The sequence below is a fragment of the Pholcus phalangioides genome, unplaced genomic scaffold (genome assembly GCF_987345545.1).
Source record: "Pholcus phalangioides strain wild (caught in Gottingen) unplaced genomic scaffold, Ppha-v1.0 ptg000024l_1, whole genome shotgun sequence".
NCBI classification, from domain to species: Eukaryota; Metazoa; Arthropoda; class Arachnida; order Araneae; family Pholcidae; genus Pholcus; species Pholcus phalangioides.
This window is the reverse complement of record NW_028301616.1, coordinates 2,108,260-2,125,425: the sequence shown is the minus strand read 5'-3', so window position 1 is coordinate 2,125,425 and position 17,166 is coordinate 2,108,260. Positions and strand designations below refer to the sequence as shown.

The window sequence follows — 17,166 nt, the reverse complement described above, 5'->3', positions numbered from 1 at the left end:
CCTTGTTTGAAAGAGGGGCTATCATAAAATTTTTTGCACCCGTCTATTTAAGATGATTTTTGCTGCCTTGAACAGCAGCACTTCAAATGAGCTAAAAAAATTTTATAAGTTTTTAATTTTTTTATACTTGGAAAGAAATTGTTGCAAAATGGGAGACAATTTCGGAACAATCAACTCGATGTTTGGCGATTCAGCACTCATTATCTGGCGAGATTGACGATTTAACGCTCGTTATTCGGCAAAATTAGCGATTTAACGCTCGTTATTCGGCAAAGTTTCTAAACTAACATCCGTAATTCGGCGGACATGCGCTTTTTACTCCCGGAATGAAATTTTTTTTCACGAAACATCGGGATTTAACACAATGACAATTGCTTCCAGTGACGACTTTTTTTTTTAAACGAAAACACTCGAATTTGCACTTTAAAGCTGAGAGGCATTGCAAGCCATCTTCAGTTCCACGATCACTGACAATATTGGGGTTTCGCGATGGAAAGCCCGATCAGGGGCCAATAGTTTAAGTATAGTGGAATAAAACACGCTCTTCTCTCTCGTAAAGAAACGTTTCGTGGCTAGCAGGAACAAAATTTTTTTGGCGTCCTTTCCGAAATTCCGGGCATACTGAAGCAAAATTCGCTATTTGGCACAGAAAAATGCGAAAATACGCTATTGGAGCAGGAGGGCGCAAGATATTAGTTTTGGCGCAGTGCGGCGCAATTGGCGCAGAGTTCCCACCCCTGACTTAACAAACTCAAGCACACAGACAGATTTCCCGAAATTTCATGAATGTAACGACTTTCCTTCAAATACTATATGTAACTGTTCATACATTGAAAGAGTACAGCATTATAAATATTTTGGAATTATTATTTCAGCTAACCTAAAATGGAAAGATCATACTGATCAAATTATCAATAAATTACGAGCAATTACAGCAAGGACGTATAAATTGAAGGCTATCATTTCATATCAAAGTTTGAAAGAAGTGTTTTTACATGGGTGTTCCCACATATTTTATATGGACTACAAGTTTGGGGGAGAACATATAAAACATAGTTTCCCAAACTTTTTGTTCCATCGCCCCCTTCTTCATGATTTTTTTTTTTCTCTCATCGACTCAAGCGTACCCATAGGATCCTATGTTATAATCATAGCTTCTATCGCCCCCCTGGACCATTCCATCGCCCACTTTGGGAAAAACACTGATATGAAACTTCAATCTATAGTATGTATAATCTTTATGACTGTCTTCAACGTGACATTCTACAAACCAACAGTTCTTCACATAATAGAGTATCATAAATCCAATTTAATAAACATCAACTTTATCTGTATAAAGTTTTACTATTCATGTATAAGAATCCTGATTGGTATTCCAGAGTGAATATACAAAGAAGCACCATGAGATCAAAATATCTATATCATATACCATTACCTAAAAAAACAATTTTCAAAAAATCAATATGTTTTCTTACTCCAAGAATATGTAGAGAATTTGATGATATTATTGGACAGCAGCAATCATTGTATATGTTTAAAAAGGTTATAAAAGATCGTATACTGGAAATAACAGATATTGAGCGGTTCATCTCATTCTATGGTTAATGAAATTGTAAATTTTAAGTAGTAAAATTTGTTTATATGCTTGTTGTAGAAAAATATATTTGTAATCAACATATCAGACTATAGTGTAAAATTTAATAGCAATATATTTGGTGTGACTTGCCTGGAGCAATTGTAGTAAAATATACCTTTGTATGTTGCCCTTTATATGTAATTTATTAATACGACCCATGGAAGGTTATTTATATCCCTTTGGGTCAAAAAGTGTTCGTTTATAAATTTTTTTTTTTGTCTGTTTTGTCCATTGTGCTTATTTGTTCAATAAAAAAAATATATCTCACCTCCTTAAAAACCTCTTATTTAGGCAATGACAACCCAGAGGGGTGTTTTTTCCCAGTCGAAAAGGTTTTCCATTGCCCCCCCAAAACCTGTTGATCAACCGCTGGGGTAAGAAAAAAATATGCACACAGTATAAATGACAGAGAAATATAGAGTAAGGTTCACGAAATATAGAGTATTTCTCTTCCATGTTTTTTTTCAATATTTTTGGAGTTGGGTGGAGCAGTATCACTTGCAAAAATCAAAAAAATATATTATTCTTTTATTCAGCCTTTATCTCATCAACTGTTCATTGTAGAGATATGGTTCTAATTTAAAAAATGCTCAAAATGTGTTCAATAATAACTCTGTACCAGTTTCAAGAGTGAAAATACAGCGTCAAAACATTAAAAAATTCTTAATTTTTATATGATCCCTCTGTCCTCTAACTCATTTTGACTGATTTTTTTATGACCAAAGATTTTTAATATTTTACAATAAGCCTAAAATAATAAGGGAAGAGGGGAATCAAAATTCATAAGAGTGAGATTCAATGTTTATGGAACTGAAAATAAATAGTACACAATGGCAAAATATTTCAAAGGCTTGAACTACACGTACAACAGAATTCCGAAAAAAAAAATATTGGAATTAATGAAAGAATATCAATGATACAAAGAACTATGAAATACACATGGACAATCCATAACTTTGGAAGAGAATATGTACATTTGAAAATTAGTTGAATTTCAACAATTAGTTCCCCACCCCCTCAATTATAGGTCTCGTTCTTTCATGGAGTAATTCAAAAAAATTTTCATAAAAATTCACAATTTATATTTTGCAAACTGCATTCATCTTTGAATTTACATTTACCCTCCTCAGGGAAACTGCAAATCAACCTTTAAAGATTCTAAATACATATATGTATTGACTACCTGTATGGGTGTGTGAGACCAGAAGGTGGACGATACGCTGGATGAGGTGAATATGAAGTAGCAGGTGAAGACCTTTCTAGCATCTGAGGTGGTGCAGCACTTGATGCAGGTTCTTCTGATGAACGATATGGCTGAAAGCCACGAGATGCACTACGCTCCTCTCTAGTGCTGAAACAAGAACCAGTTTACTTTTTATAAGGCCATGTATAACAAAAAATGAAAAGCAATTGATACAAAAGTTTTAAAAAAAATCACATACAGTAATAGATTCTACAAGAACTGAAATGTTCACTGAAAAAATAAACATCTGATGGAAATGAAAAAAAATCATTTGTGTCACAAAAATGATTATTTTTCAAACAAAAAAATAAGTCAGAGAAAAAAGATCCTGTGTATAGCAGTTCCATCAAGAGAGAAATATATATTTTATATATATTTTTCTAATAAATGTGATAAATCGGTCACTATGCATACTTATCAATCGTCTTAGTAAGTTTGATAAAATTATCACTTTTACTGGCGACATTGGTAAATTTAATAAATACTGAAAACACTATCACTTTTACAAGCGATTATGCATATTGACCAAGTGTGGCAGGTAAATTTGATAAATACTTGAAATTTATTGCCTTTATCTCTGATTATGCATAATACCCTAATGTAATTTGTGAATTTGAAAAATATGAAAAAATTCCAAATGGGCCTAGTATGTGTGACGAATTTTGTCATAGATCCCGATATAGTAATAACAAATGTTGAGATCGTAACCCAATATGATGGTAACAAATTTTGTAATGGTATCCTGATATAATGATACAATACAATTACGAATTATAATGTATAGCATATCGTATAGTACAATTTATCATGTTTACCAATGGCATCATGCTCTGGCATTATGCATAATCACCATAAAAGTGATAAATTTAGGGAAATTTATCAAACTTAAAATGCTTGGCGACTACGCATAATATAACCAGTTATTATGTATAATAACCAGATTTATCACTTTACCATAACATGTATATCAACAAACTAGTGGGAATGGGTGACGCACACCCACCATATTGGCATAATAACATAATCCAATGCTTAGATTTGGCATCACAAACTGCATGATCATATAACATGATAAGTTTGAGTATTTTAGTTTCGCAAATTTCATATGATAACAACTGAATCTAATTACCCGAGCTGCGACATGTAAAGTGGAGAAGATTTCCTTTCCATAGCATCATTCCTGCGATCATCATGGGTAGCAATGCTTCTCTGATATTCCGCACGGAAATTCATAGCTTCAGATCCATGCGAGCTGCTGCCACTAGACACTGACGAATATCTGTTATCATTGGACTAAATATAAAATGAATGAAAAATAATTTTTATAACGCAATATTAGATTATAACTATTACCACAATACATACATAGTAATGGGGGTTAAAGCTTGTCCGTCATAATGAAATTCTGGTTTATAACACATAATTCTTATAGGGGTGTAATGCTACAGGGTGTACATCAATGAAAGTACAGTAGTTAGCTGTAAAAAGTGATTATTATACAACAAATAAAAAACAGCCTTCAACATAGGTTGAATTGAAAAGATGTGTACATATACACTGTATTAATCTTAATTTTTCTAGCCGGTGAGCGGTATGAGTCAGCAGCGCATCCATATTTTATGCAAAACAAAACAATCAATGTTCAATCACTTGCTTGTAAATGCTTTTCAAATGAGTTAATACTTTTTGGATACTTAGAACTAGTTTGAAACTTGTCAGATAAAAATTTTAAAATTTGCCTAGCTGTCTGTTATAAGTTGGATTCGTCATAGTGAGGTTCTACTGTATATTCAAAAGTTCATTGCCATTTTCTTAAAAATAAAAAACATTAATAATAATAATTATATTGACATCACATACGTACATCAGTCATAGTTTGATGAAATCATTAATTGAAACTTTCTTACACATTACCATACACGCCAACCTTGGAAACAAGCCTTTCAGTAGTGGCGATGTTCATTGACGGGGGAATCGCCCAAAAAAATTTCTCATGGTTTTTTTAAAAATTCAAATCAATTTTCTTCAACTTTAGAAAAAATTGTGAATCTACATCAAACTAGCAGTAATACCTGGCACTGTTCGGATTTTCTTCATATACTGAGAGCATTAAAAAAGTGAAGAAACATTATTTGCAAACCAAGGTAACCAAAGTAGACATTCCAAAAGTCATTGTTGCTGGACAATTTTTTGACCCTACCTGGCATTTGTCCAACTCTATAAAGTAGCCTGTCATTTCAGTTGGGGTCTGTTTGGTACACAAACAAAATTTTGCAAAAATCAGTATGAAATTGTAGATTTGTACAGAGAATATACACACAGGAAATCATTTTTATATACTATACATAGATGTCGAGTTTTTCATTTTGCAACGTCATCTGTGAGTGAAATTGTGAAAATTTTGAACTTTCTTTTATTTATCAAAAAGAACTCTGAGCCGTGATAAGTTATTTTAGTGCAAATCACACCTTTTTATGTCAATTTGCTGATTTGTTATTAATTTTATATTTATGCTTTGGAGATGTGGTCTTTGTGTGATATCATTTTCCACTCGATAAGATTATGAAATTCAAAGAAATTTCTAAAAAAAACGGATTACGGTAGTTTTCATGATTTACCATAGTTCTGTACTTTATAGTAGACATCTATTCTGTAGAAACTACAGAAATTCTATAGTAGTTGGCAAGTATGCATAAGTCATTTCCAAGTCTTTACTGGCTCTACCGGCCACAGACAGTTTCACATGCAAACAGGAAAAACGACCAGAGATGGATGAAATGGGGGGGTATGGGTACACACAAGATTATTGTGAAAGGGCAGGGAGGAAGGATTATCATCTCTCGCCAGGGGAGGGACCAAAAAAAAAACAAGTATAGACTCCCCATCAATTGGACTCCAACCACAAAGCAGAAAGTTTTGATTGTTTTGCAATGAGCCCTTGGCTGACTCAAAATGTTCTGCGGTAAAAATTTCCATAGCAGTGTTTTCTACACTTTTCTTAAATTTTTCCAGATTGTCCTGCAGTAGCACTGATTGGTCTGTGACATACGCCGCAGATTTCAGCATATTCCACTTTAAGGGAGTTCAAAAGATCCATTTAAGCTTTGCAATAAAACTCACTTTTGTTTGTAATAATACAATATAGTAGGAACTGAATAGTGAGAAGGGAACAGGGGTTAGGTGAGCAATAAAAGTTTGTACAAGTCCATTTCAGAAACCAAAATGGGTTATTTTTTGCTTGTTCAATGCCAATGTTATTATTTTTGACAAAAAAACCATTAATTTCTAGCTCTTTGCAGAGCTTTGTGAACATTGTTTATGCATCTACAAGCCCTAAAAATACAGAAGACAATGCTATTGGGTAGCATCAGAATCACAAAACCTAGAAGAGGCTTATGTATCCAACTGCTTTGTTATGTAAAAAATGTTGTTTCACCCATGCACAAAATGTGCATGATAATTTTGAATGATGAATGTTAGTTATTATATAATGAATAGCCTAGGACCTATTAGATAATGAAAAAGTAAAACCAAAATTATTTTTTTCTATCCAGATAGAAGTTTTTAACGACTACACAAAAACATTGACACGAAATGAGTTTTTGAACCCTCAGACTAAGCAAAATAAAAATTAATAAACCAAATGGTGCACATACACCCCCCCCCCCAAAATAACCTGAAAAAATTATACAGCATCTGCTTTGGTAGAATCATTAATTGCAATCTACTCCTTTTCAATTAAAAAAGTTAAACAAATTTTGTTGACAAGATTTGGTGAAAAAGTACGACAAGTGGGGGCCCCAATTCCATAAATAATTTAAATTGAATTTCTCAAATCAAATTAATGGACAAACAGTTTGCTTTAAAAAAATTCCCATTGACTTTATAAAGGCTCACGATTTTTTCAAATAGAGATTTTCACAAGAGCAAAATAACTACAAAATGCAACTTTTGGGAAAAAAAAAACTACTTCAGTATTTGACTGCCCATAGTCCTCCGTTTATGGATAAAAACTAAGCTAATTTAGTCATAACAGTGACATTTTTTACACTACGCTTTGCAGAGATACCAGAGCCAGGAGTGCTTGAGCACCCACAGTACTTTATAGCATGGGTTTGAGAAACACCAGAATTCATTCTGAAATCAAAATTTCTACATAATGCAGGGGTTCTTAATCTTTTTTACCTGTGACCCTATCACAACCAACAGCACAATCGGTTTTGCAATCTATGGGGGTCTATTTTGAATTCAAAACGTTTATTAAATGTTCCAAAATAACAAAATGTTTGGTTTTTAACATTTTTCGAACCAGTCAGTTGTACAAAAGTGATAACAGGCATAATGGATGGGCTAACAGAGCCAAAGTTAGGGCCCTGAATCAAACAGGGGCTCCTAATTATTGAAAGCTTTCACATACCCTGAAATGATTTTTTTCACAAATACTGAATCTCTATATTAATTCTGGAATTACTTCTTTGAATTATTGTAAATTACTTATTTTCATTAATTTTCAATTATTTCGCTCATTAAAATTTTGGCATTTCTTTTCCATTAATTCTGGAATTTTTTTTCTTAATTTTTGGATAATTTGTAGATAATGTTTTTAGTTTGATCATAATTTTCAACATTTCTGTGCATTTTGTAATGACATCATGCCTTTTTGGACGCCGACTTCCTCCCTCTCCCAAAAAAATCATTGCTCAAGACTCCTAAAATATGTCAGATCTCGGTCCAGCAGCCAAAATCATTAATGTGCCCCAGAAATCAGTGCCAGCCACATGTGGATTTATAACCCAATGGTATGTAAATTTATGTGACCATCTCAGAAGCCCCTAAGACCCATGTTTGGGTTATGGCCCATAGGTTAATACGCTTCAGACACATCTGGAGCCCTGATTAAACAAGCATTTGAATGGTAAACTGAAATGGGGAGAATACTTTCATATCCGAAACCAGAAATGAACCTTTTTACAAATTGATTTCAATTTATGACGTAACTTTGACATTCTTCAATATATGTTACCTTTCTTTTATCAAAAGAATATGGTCCATGTCCCTGTGAAGCAGTAGCAACTGGAGGCTGTAGAGATGGAGAGGATGATTCACGACTGTTGCTGTTCACATAAGCAGGAACATGTTTACCAAATGATGACTGATGATTCAGAGATGATTGGATGGGAGATGCTCCTCGCTCTGAAATTGATGAAGAAGTTTTTTTTTCTTGTGAATATTTAGTGTCATGATTTATTTGTTAAAAAACAACAATACCTTCATACTTCATATGCTTGAATAAATGTAAGGAAAAATTTTGAAATCAACTAAAAGTTTTTTAACACCACTCACAAAAAAAATTGTTAATTGAATAATTAAATTATAGTGTTGTGTGTATATATATATATCTTCTCTCTCTCTCTCCCCTCTTTCTCTCTCTCTTCTCATTTATTTTAAAAACATTCCAAAGAAAATGGACAGAAAAACATGAGAAAATTGTGATTCTTCTTACTGATAAATTAAAATTTGTAGAGCTTTCATTGATTCCATAATGACAAAAAGACCATTCTTATGAACTTATTTTAAGAAAAATAAACGTCAGCGTGGTTACAAATTTTCAATCTTACCTGTGACAGGATCGATGGCTTGCTTAGCAAGTTTCCTAAGTGCAGCTGCAAAACTTGACGTTCTTGAAGATGAACTGAGTGCCAACGAATTGCTTTCATAATGTGAGCTATCGTAGGATGCTCCAGCGAGATGTGAAGCATGAGAATGGACCGGATTTGCTACAGCACGACTCAATGGCTTCGAATTGTAGAGTGTTTGCACTGGTACATGAGGTGGTGGCTTTGGACCATGAGGCAACCCTGTTTCAAGAGAAAATGAACAAATTAAATTTTCTGCAAACTATACTTGATCACCAAGCATAAACTATAAGAAAAGGGGTAAAACCATTGGACTGCAAAGGGGTTCCATCCAGCAGCAGAAGGTGTTCAAATGGTAAAGAGTATCAATCCACACAACAGGATAAGAACCCTAGTTTTAGTCATCTCACATATCTGGCCCACAGACTGAAAGTATCCTGATGGACTCTCATAACAAGGACCTAGTTTCAAACCCAGCAGGTAACACAGTGATAGTCAGCGGAAGTTAGTTGTCTGAGTTTTTCAATTTTGAGGCGGGAACACGAGTTGGTCTAGTATTAAAGAAGTTTCTCTAAAGAGAGCAGGCACACCTATACCATGATACTTATACAAATACAAGGCCACAACAGGCAAAATGGCTAATGAGGTGGTTGAGAAAAAGATGCCCATAACAAATATGGATGTCATATACTTCTAAAATACAGCAACCCAATTAAAAATGCAATTACAAACAATATATATACATGATGGAATATTATACACAATGCCCGTAAAGAATATATATACTTATGGTTGTCGAATTCTAAGTATGGATGGCTTCTCAATTAACCCCAATATGTGTTTATCATATTTCTATGTAAATGTGTGAACCTGAACAAAAAAATTTTGACATATGCTACTTCTATATTCACTTCTAATATGGAAGACAGGTGGCAGCACTTCACAAACACAAAAACCACATTTTTTTTTTTTTTAATAATTTTTTTTTCTTTTTTTAATAACGTGATCCTCACGTATTCCCAAGGGATCAGCATGATCCGTCCAAGGAATTTGTGACATTATATTTTACTGCCAAAGCTTGAAATTAGCCAGTTTGCAAACTAACATCCTATGGTTAGACTCAATCCAATCTAACCCACAGGATGCTATGTTATACCCATAGCTTCTACTGCACCCCCCCCCCTTTCCCGAAATATTCTATCGCCCACATTGGGATCACTGGTTTAGTTGATAGAATAGTTCTGGGTTCAATTGATTCCTGGTGGAGATAGAGAGAAACGACACTTTTTTCCCCCAACCCACACAGGTATAGGGCTAATGTCTTAATATCTCCAAAGGGAAGGGGCAGAGCCTGAGCCTTGTCTGGTCTGACAGAATGGTTTAGCCAAGGCACAGATCCATGAGGAGAGCAAAAGTAATCATTAAAGTGATCTCTCACAGTCTTCCCTATGCATGCTACAACTGCTTTTCTATCAATAAAAATGGTGTTCATTATTGTATGTTTCCTAAAAACAGTCAATTACACAGTGGAGCAAGTCTACTACAGGGGTCTAGTACAGGAGTGAAGAGCAAGGAAGAAAAAGAAAAAAGTGAAGCAGGATAGGGAAAGGTAATAAACTGTCTTTGTCCCACACAAACCAATGGTCCAAACCAACCTCTGCCAACTTTATTTTCTTACAGATGGAATCTCTATTGACATCACCCTCACCCCCCCCCCCCTACCACAACCCATCTGCTTCTTTGAACATCATCACACTCTACAGAAAGAATTTTGAGGAAAGAAAAAGCATTTCACTTTTTGTGATAAATTTCCTTTTCTTCGCAAAAATTCACTTCCCTGGGAAGAAGTTTCACTTCAAAATGCTGTTATGTGTGGGAAATAAAAACCGAGATGTTTTGCGTTTCCATTCGCTCCGTTAGACCAAACGGGACATAAGGGTCATCGCAGTTACAACAGGGATATCATATTGGATATAGTTATAAATCGGTTACTGTTATCAGAAACACGACGTGATAATATAAAGCGGTGTGATAATATAATAATCAGTTATCGAATTAATTGAAACGTTAAGCATATAATGAGTTGAGTCAGGCTTCTGATCACCTGAAAGCTTTATTTATAATTTAGCCATCACAAAAGGTTTCAGATCAATTCTCGTTCGGAACTGATTCCATTGTCGATCACAATTCAGACGCACAACAAACCCATTTTTCCTGAAAGAGTGAGGTAAAGAGGTCGGGCACCTATTATTAGCGATTCCCGGGAAAGGATATAATGATTTAAAAAAAAAAAAATGCACCCATTCCCAGACACAAAAGAGAGGGAGCTGAGTTCCGCTTGAATGCTAGTCCGATACTCAACCCGGGATTTCTCGCATCGAAAACGTTCTCTCTGTTTGAACTGTTGCACTCACAAAACCCATATAGCCATGCGCGACTTTCCGCTAGAATAAGTTGATGCTATTTCGCCCTTCAAAGTAATACTAGCATAGGAGAAAGTAACGGACCAGTGCTTCTTCACAGTACATTGTGCGCACAAGCACACATCCAGATTCATTCTTTGAAAAAAAAAAAATAACGTCCTGATGCAGATTTTGAAATGCTCGGAAAAATTCGCAATCGGCATTCAAACGAGGGGGGGGGGGGGGGGTGCTGAAGCGCCATGAAAATTTGTCATTGTTTTATAATCAGCAATGACCAGATGACCCATCCGATTCACTGGTATCTATATTTTGGTTCCAGCAGGTGAAGACTTTGTTTGAAGACGGGAAACGGAAATTAGATCAAGAATTCGGCAATGTCCATCAAACATCATCGATACTTCGGTGGTTTCGTGATATCTGATGATTGTATGTTGATCCTACCAAGAGATTGTGGAGTCGAGCTAAAAAAAAACGCTGATCAATTGCAAACCGGCTGTCATCGTCTCTACAATAGCTACGATGGAATCCATGGTTGAGGTCCAATTCAGATCTGTGCCGGAGACATCAATTCAGTGAGCATAAAATCTAAAGCATAAAATTCATGGTAAAGGCCAAAGATGGCCACAGTACGATATTAGCACGCGTTTTCTCATACTGTCCAAGCAAATGCACATTTAAGAGTCAGGTCCTAATTTTTTTAAACAACTTTCAGGATGTTCTAAGTTTTTTAAGCAAAGATGAAAAAGTAATTTAGCATTTTAGGACGCATTCAATATATTTTATGCAAATTTTTTGCAAAAGATATGCTCAAGAAGAACCTCTTAGAAAAGGAAAATGCAAAAATTATAACTTTACTATTAATTTAAGCTTTCCACAATTTGGGCATTTCATGAACTGCTCTTGTAAATTTCTGGGGTGTTACTAATTAATATTATTAATTAAATTATAAATTAATATGGGAAAGCGCGAAGCTTGACCTGGAGGTTGATTTTAATTCTGAAAATTATCTCGAAAATTAGAGATGACCCCCCCCCCCCCCTCGAAAAAAAACCAAACGCTGTGACGTACGTTGTAGAGAATCTGAAAGAATTTTACATAATTTAGAAAACACCTTTATGGAAGCTTCACCGCAGAAATTTTGGCAGCCGAGGCTCGTATCAGAACATTTTAATCATTTTTGTCGCACCACGGTTATTTTTTGCATCGATCTCGCGACACCTCTAAACACCCTTTGGTACTTTAGGCGAGTATTTTATCGACCTGGGCTACCTACCGCGCCCAGCTCGTTGCAGAAACAATGCAAAATATTCTACTTTGAAAGAGGTGAAATAACGAAAATCTGTTCAATATGAGGATGTAGATGAGACAAATGGAAGATAAAACGCTGTAATCCAACTACCAGAGGTCACTAATGAACAAACTTTGATATTACAGGGTTCCCAGCAGAATCTGCTTCATCATTTCCCCCACCAACGAACCTCCGGAAGAAAGAAATATATACATAATTCAAAATCTTAATCTTCAGTTTTGCATTCGTTTTGCATTTCCGTTTTCCGAGTTCCCCCCCCCCCTCCCTTCACAGAACGTTTCTCTGACTTTTCTCAAATATTAGCATATTTCCCTGACTTTTGCTTTACATTTTTTCTGACCATTTTTCATTTCCCTCACTTTTCTGGTCAATGGGAACCCAGCATTATGTTGATAATGCCAACATTTAGTTGCCAACAAAGTTTTTTTTAATTATTATTATTATCGAAGAACATGATTTTAATGAGACTAGAATAGCTTTATAACTGGATAATAGCCTTTGCTACCAATTCTTAATTTTAATGAATTGTTATACGAGTATTAATATTTGATCAATCGCCATCTTACGTAATTTTGATGATTTACTTTTTTACATACACTCATGTCCATAAATTAAGGATAATTCAGAATCACACGGAAATCGAAATCTAAAGTAAAAATTTCACCTGTAGAATTATCACACACATCTGATATGCAAGAATGATATGCAAATTTCAGGAAGCCACCAGATGATGCCGATAGTACGTCACAATGACGAGAGTGTAAGAGGGGGGTATATAAGGAATGGTGGCAAAGAAGTAAAATTGTTCACAAGAGTTCTGTAAGGCGCTCAGTGCCATAAGCGAATAGTTATGACACAGAAGACGCATGTGGATGATTTTTCACGTGGTAGAATTATCGGCCGCCTGGAATGTGGGCGTACTCAGATGGAAGTATCCGAGGAACTTGGAATTGCCCAAAGTGTCATCTCTAGGCTTTGGCAACGATTCCAAGGTAACGGAAATGTCAGTAGACGTTACAGTACAGGTCGCCCCCGAGTTACAACGCCGAATTAAGACCGGTATTCGGCAGTAACTGCCAAAAGAAGCAGAAGGAGCACAGCATCCGACCTGTCTCGTCAGCTATCTGCAGCCACGGGTACCACAGTTTCAAGGCAATCACCAGAACCATCCCATCATTATTTGACTCCGAAAAATCACCAGTAAAAACTATGAAGATCATTCATATGTGGAGTCCAGTGTTAGAATTGAAAAATAAAAGTCCTACTGGTCCGCAGACATCATGAGTGGTTCGCCAAACGAAATCTGCTCTGAAATATAATAGTTCATTTTTTCCTAAATATATTTCATGCACACACAAGTATTACTCCATTACTCCTAAATATATTGCAAGTAATATATTACTTGCAGACGTGCCAACTTTTGGGATCCAGAAATCAGGAGATTCTTCCGAGGGTTACCCTCCCCGGCACTCAGACTCGATCAAAAAAAAATTTCACAAAAATTTTTTTTGATCGATAAAGAATAAGTTCCATTCCTCCCCCCCCCCCCAAGGCAGGTTCTGGATTGCCCCTGAGAAAATATAAATTCCATGTCAGTCTTTCCATGCAGACTAGAGAAATCACATCTATATACTGTTCATAAAACATAAGTGTTTCCTTTCATGGATGATATCAGTGATTGATAATCTTGGGTATATGAACTCTTAAAAGCTTTATATGAACTCTTAAAAGCTTTATATGGAGCACTTAAAGTTTTAAATTTTCTTTCTGAAATTAAAAAAAACTTCAAAATACAAAGTCTACTGACGAAAAAACTTGTGTTTACCGCATGGCTGTTAATTGAATACAATAATGATTATACAGGGATTTCGGCAACCAAGGGCTTTCCCCTGATAAATGATTGCCGATGCCAATCGGTATCGGTGATTCTCTCACAGGAGATTCTTCCGAAATCGATGCATCATCGCGGGGGGGGGGGGGGTAAATTTCGCTACTGTTCCGCGGACGATCACAATATTTTTCTCGGCGGGCCGCTTGTTTAATCAGTGGTGTTGGACCAGCGGACCACCAATGATTTTGAACGCTGTTAGAGTGAATTCACGAAATTTATTTATAACGTTTAATCAATTCACTAAAATTTACCTTGTCCATGTTGTGAATTCAACAAACTTTAAATGATTTCGTCTAACGCGAATGAATGACACCGGCCGTGAAAAAACCTTCCCTTCATTTTTCTATGCGAATTTTTATTGCAGGGTTCTCAGACAAACCTGCTTTTGATCATTTCCGTGACTTTTTCCTGACCGAAATTCGAAAATTTCCCCGACCTGCCTAGACGAAAACTCTGGGAAAAGGAAATATAATTCAAAATCTTAACCTCCAAAATTCCGATTTTTTGCTTTCGGGGTCGCCCCCCCCCCCCTCCCTTCACAGAACTTTTCCCTGACTTTTAACAAATATTTTACATTCCATTTTTTTATTTCCCTGATTTTCCTCTGATATATCTCGTCACGGGGAACTTTGTATTAACCGATAATTGGTTGAATAAGTTTTATTTAATTAGAATGAAATTTATGAAGGACCTTATCTTCTCTTACACTATCAAAAATACAGGGGTTGGACAAAATAATATAAACACCTGTGAAATGAGACAAAATCTTTATTAATAGGCTGTTGGCCCTTCTTTTGCATTAATTACAGCTTGTATCCGTCGCGGGATGGACAAATGCAAGTCATGCACCACAGTCACGGGGATACGTAGCCACTCCTCCTGCAAAAAGGTCACTAATTCAGAACTTGTCTTTGGAGGTGGAAACCTACTGCGCAGTTTGGCCTCCAAAATACCACACAAAGGTTCAATTATATTAAGATCAGGGAACTGAGCGGGCCACACGAGGTGCTGCAGTTCATCAAGCCAGTCTCCGACAATTCCAGCACTGTAAACGGGCGAATTACATCTTGGAACACAGGTCGAGAATCAGGGAACTAATATTGCACCATTGGATGAAGATGTTAGGCCAGAATACTGACATAAACCGATGCTTTAACCCACCCATCCAGGACAACAAGTGGGCCGATACCACGGTGAGACATGACGCCCCACAGCATCACTGATCCTCCTCTATGCTTAAGGAAGGAGACAGTCAACATCATAAGCTTGTGCTGGCGTTCTCCAAACGTAAACACGTCCGTTAGTCTGGAATAATATGAACGACGATTCGTCTGACCAGATGACATTCTCCCATTGTCGTTGTGTCCAAGTCTTGTGTTCGTGACACCATGTTCGTCGTTTCAAGGCATTGCATGGTGTCACCAATGATTTTGGAACTGTCGCTTTACCTTGTATGTTTGCTGCATGCAGTTCACGGCGGATAGTTTTTGTCGATACACCTTCCTGTAGATGTGTGTTCATCTCAGATGTTATCTGGGATGCTGTTATCTTGTGCTTTCTGGCCACACACACACAATCCGCTTCAAAACCCTTCTGGGTCTATCAGTCATCTTCGACTTTCGGCCACTGTTATGCTTGGTAGATGATGTCTTTCCCTGTTTGCTATAGGATGCCATTACCATCGACACAGTACTTCTCCCGACACCAACAAGCGTGGCCGTTTTCATTACTGTGGACCCGGCAAGACGGGCTCCAACAATCATGTCTTTTCGAAATCTGTGGGGGTCAGCCATAACGAAGTTTTAACGCCCCAATATTTATTATTTACAATAATAATAATAACCCCAGAAGGCATGAAATGCACTTATACTGGAAGAAAAGAAAAAAAAATAAAATAAATAATAATAATAATAATAGTCAGTACGGGAAGCACTTCGCATACGGAGCCAGGTCGAAATCCCCAATATTGGAAGCAAATCTTGCGTAGGAGGCACATACAAGTTCTGATGGAAGACTGTTCCATATTCTTGCCACACGGCATCTATATCCGTGGAAAAAACAATCCCTTCTAGCCACTGGAATTCTTATTTGGAAGCGATGCCTACGTAGGTTAACTCGCCTGTCTATGATCTCAAAGAAAGGCTCTCTCGATGGTAGATAAACATTTTGGTGGACTAGTTTGTAGCACATCTTCAGATCCGCAGCGATTCTACGCCATTCCAGCGAGTGTAAACCCAGAAATTGAAGTCTCTGGCAATAAGATAGACCGCTCATGCCAGGTATTCGTTTAGTAAACGACCTCTGTGGCTTTTCGAGGAGCTGTATGTCCTTGATTTTGTATGCTTTTGTATGTCCTTGAATATGCATCGCATCCGAACGCTATCACTGCTATGACTAGACCAAAGCTGCATTAAGAGTCCTTTCAAGCGGCTTTGGACTAGACTGATGTATGCACATTCTCGCCCGCTAAGTGGAACTCTTCCACAACACTAGAGGGCGGGAGTATACGACAGGTTCCCTCCAGTGTTGTTTTTTTCACAGGTGTTCATATTATTCTGTCCAACCCCTGTACTTTGATTATGAATGTATTTGTTACACTATGGTTAATTGACACAACTACAAAAGAGGCAGCTGAATTCGATAATGATGCTCAAACCACATGATTATAGAAACACTCTGAGTAGTATGATTAATTTCATAGACGACAAGGATAAACAAATAGAGAATAATATCGAATAAGTTGCGATAAAGATTGAATCTCTATGATAATTTCGAACAGTAGAGTTCACGACCATTTATATGAATTGCACGTGATTTGTATGAAATTTTTATTCGGTGTTACGAGTTCAATCAGTTTCAGACTTATTCCATTTTATGCTTTGAGACACGTACTTCATTTATTGCTGCTTCCACGGTGTATGTGTCCAAGATGCGTCCGAGTGTTCAATGTACAGATATTACATAAAGCAACGTTTCTCAAACCAAGGACCAGTAAAATGTCTTAACAAATTTAGCACACCACTAGCTT

General features: G+C 36.4%; 1 protein-coding gene across 3 annotated transcripts in view; it reads right to left on the bottom strand.

Moving 5' to 3' along the window:
- The window catches only part of LOC149068565 (uncharacterized), a 123,532-nt gene that overhangs the window by 44,483 nt on the left and 61,883 nt on the right, over positions 1-17,166 (bottom strand). For all 3 annotated transcript variants that reach the window (XM_089251353.1, XM_089251354.1, XM_089251355.1), the window contains exons 3-6: positions 8,498-8,737; positions 7,903-8,072; positions 4,009-4,172; positions 2,820-2,987 (exon numbers count right to left, since the gene is read on the bottom strand). In XM_089251353.1, the coding sequence (XP_089107479.1) occupies positions 2,820-2,987; positions 4,009-4,172; positions 7,903-8,072; positions 8,498-8,737 (742 nt within the window). The remainder of the gene's footprint in view (positions 1-2,819; positions 2,988-4,008; positions 4,173-7,902; positions 8,073-8,497; positions 8,738-17,166) is intronic.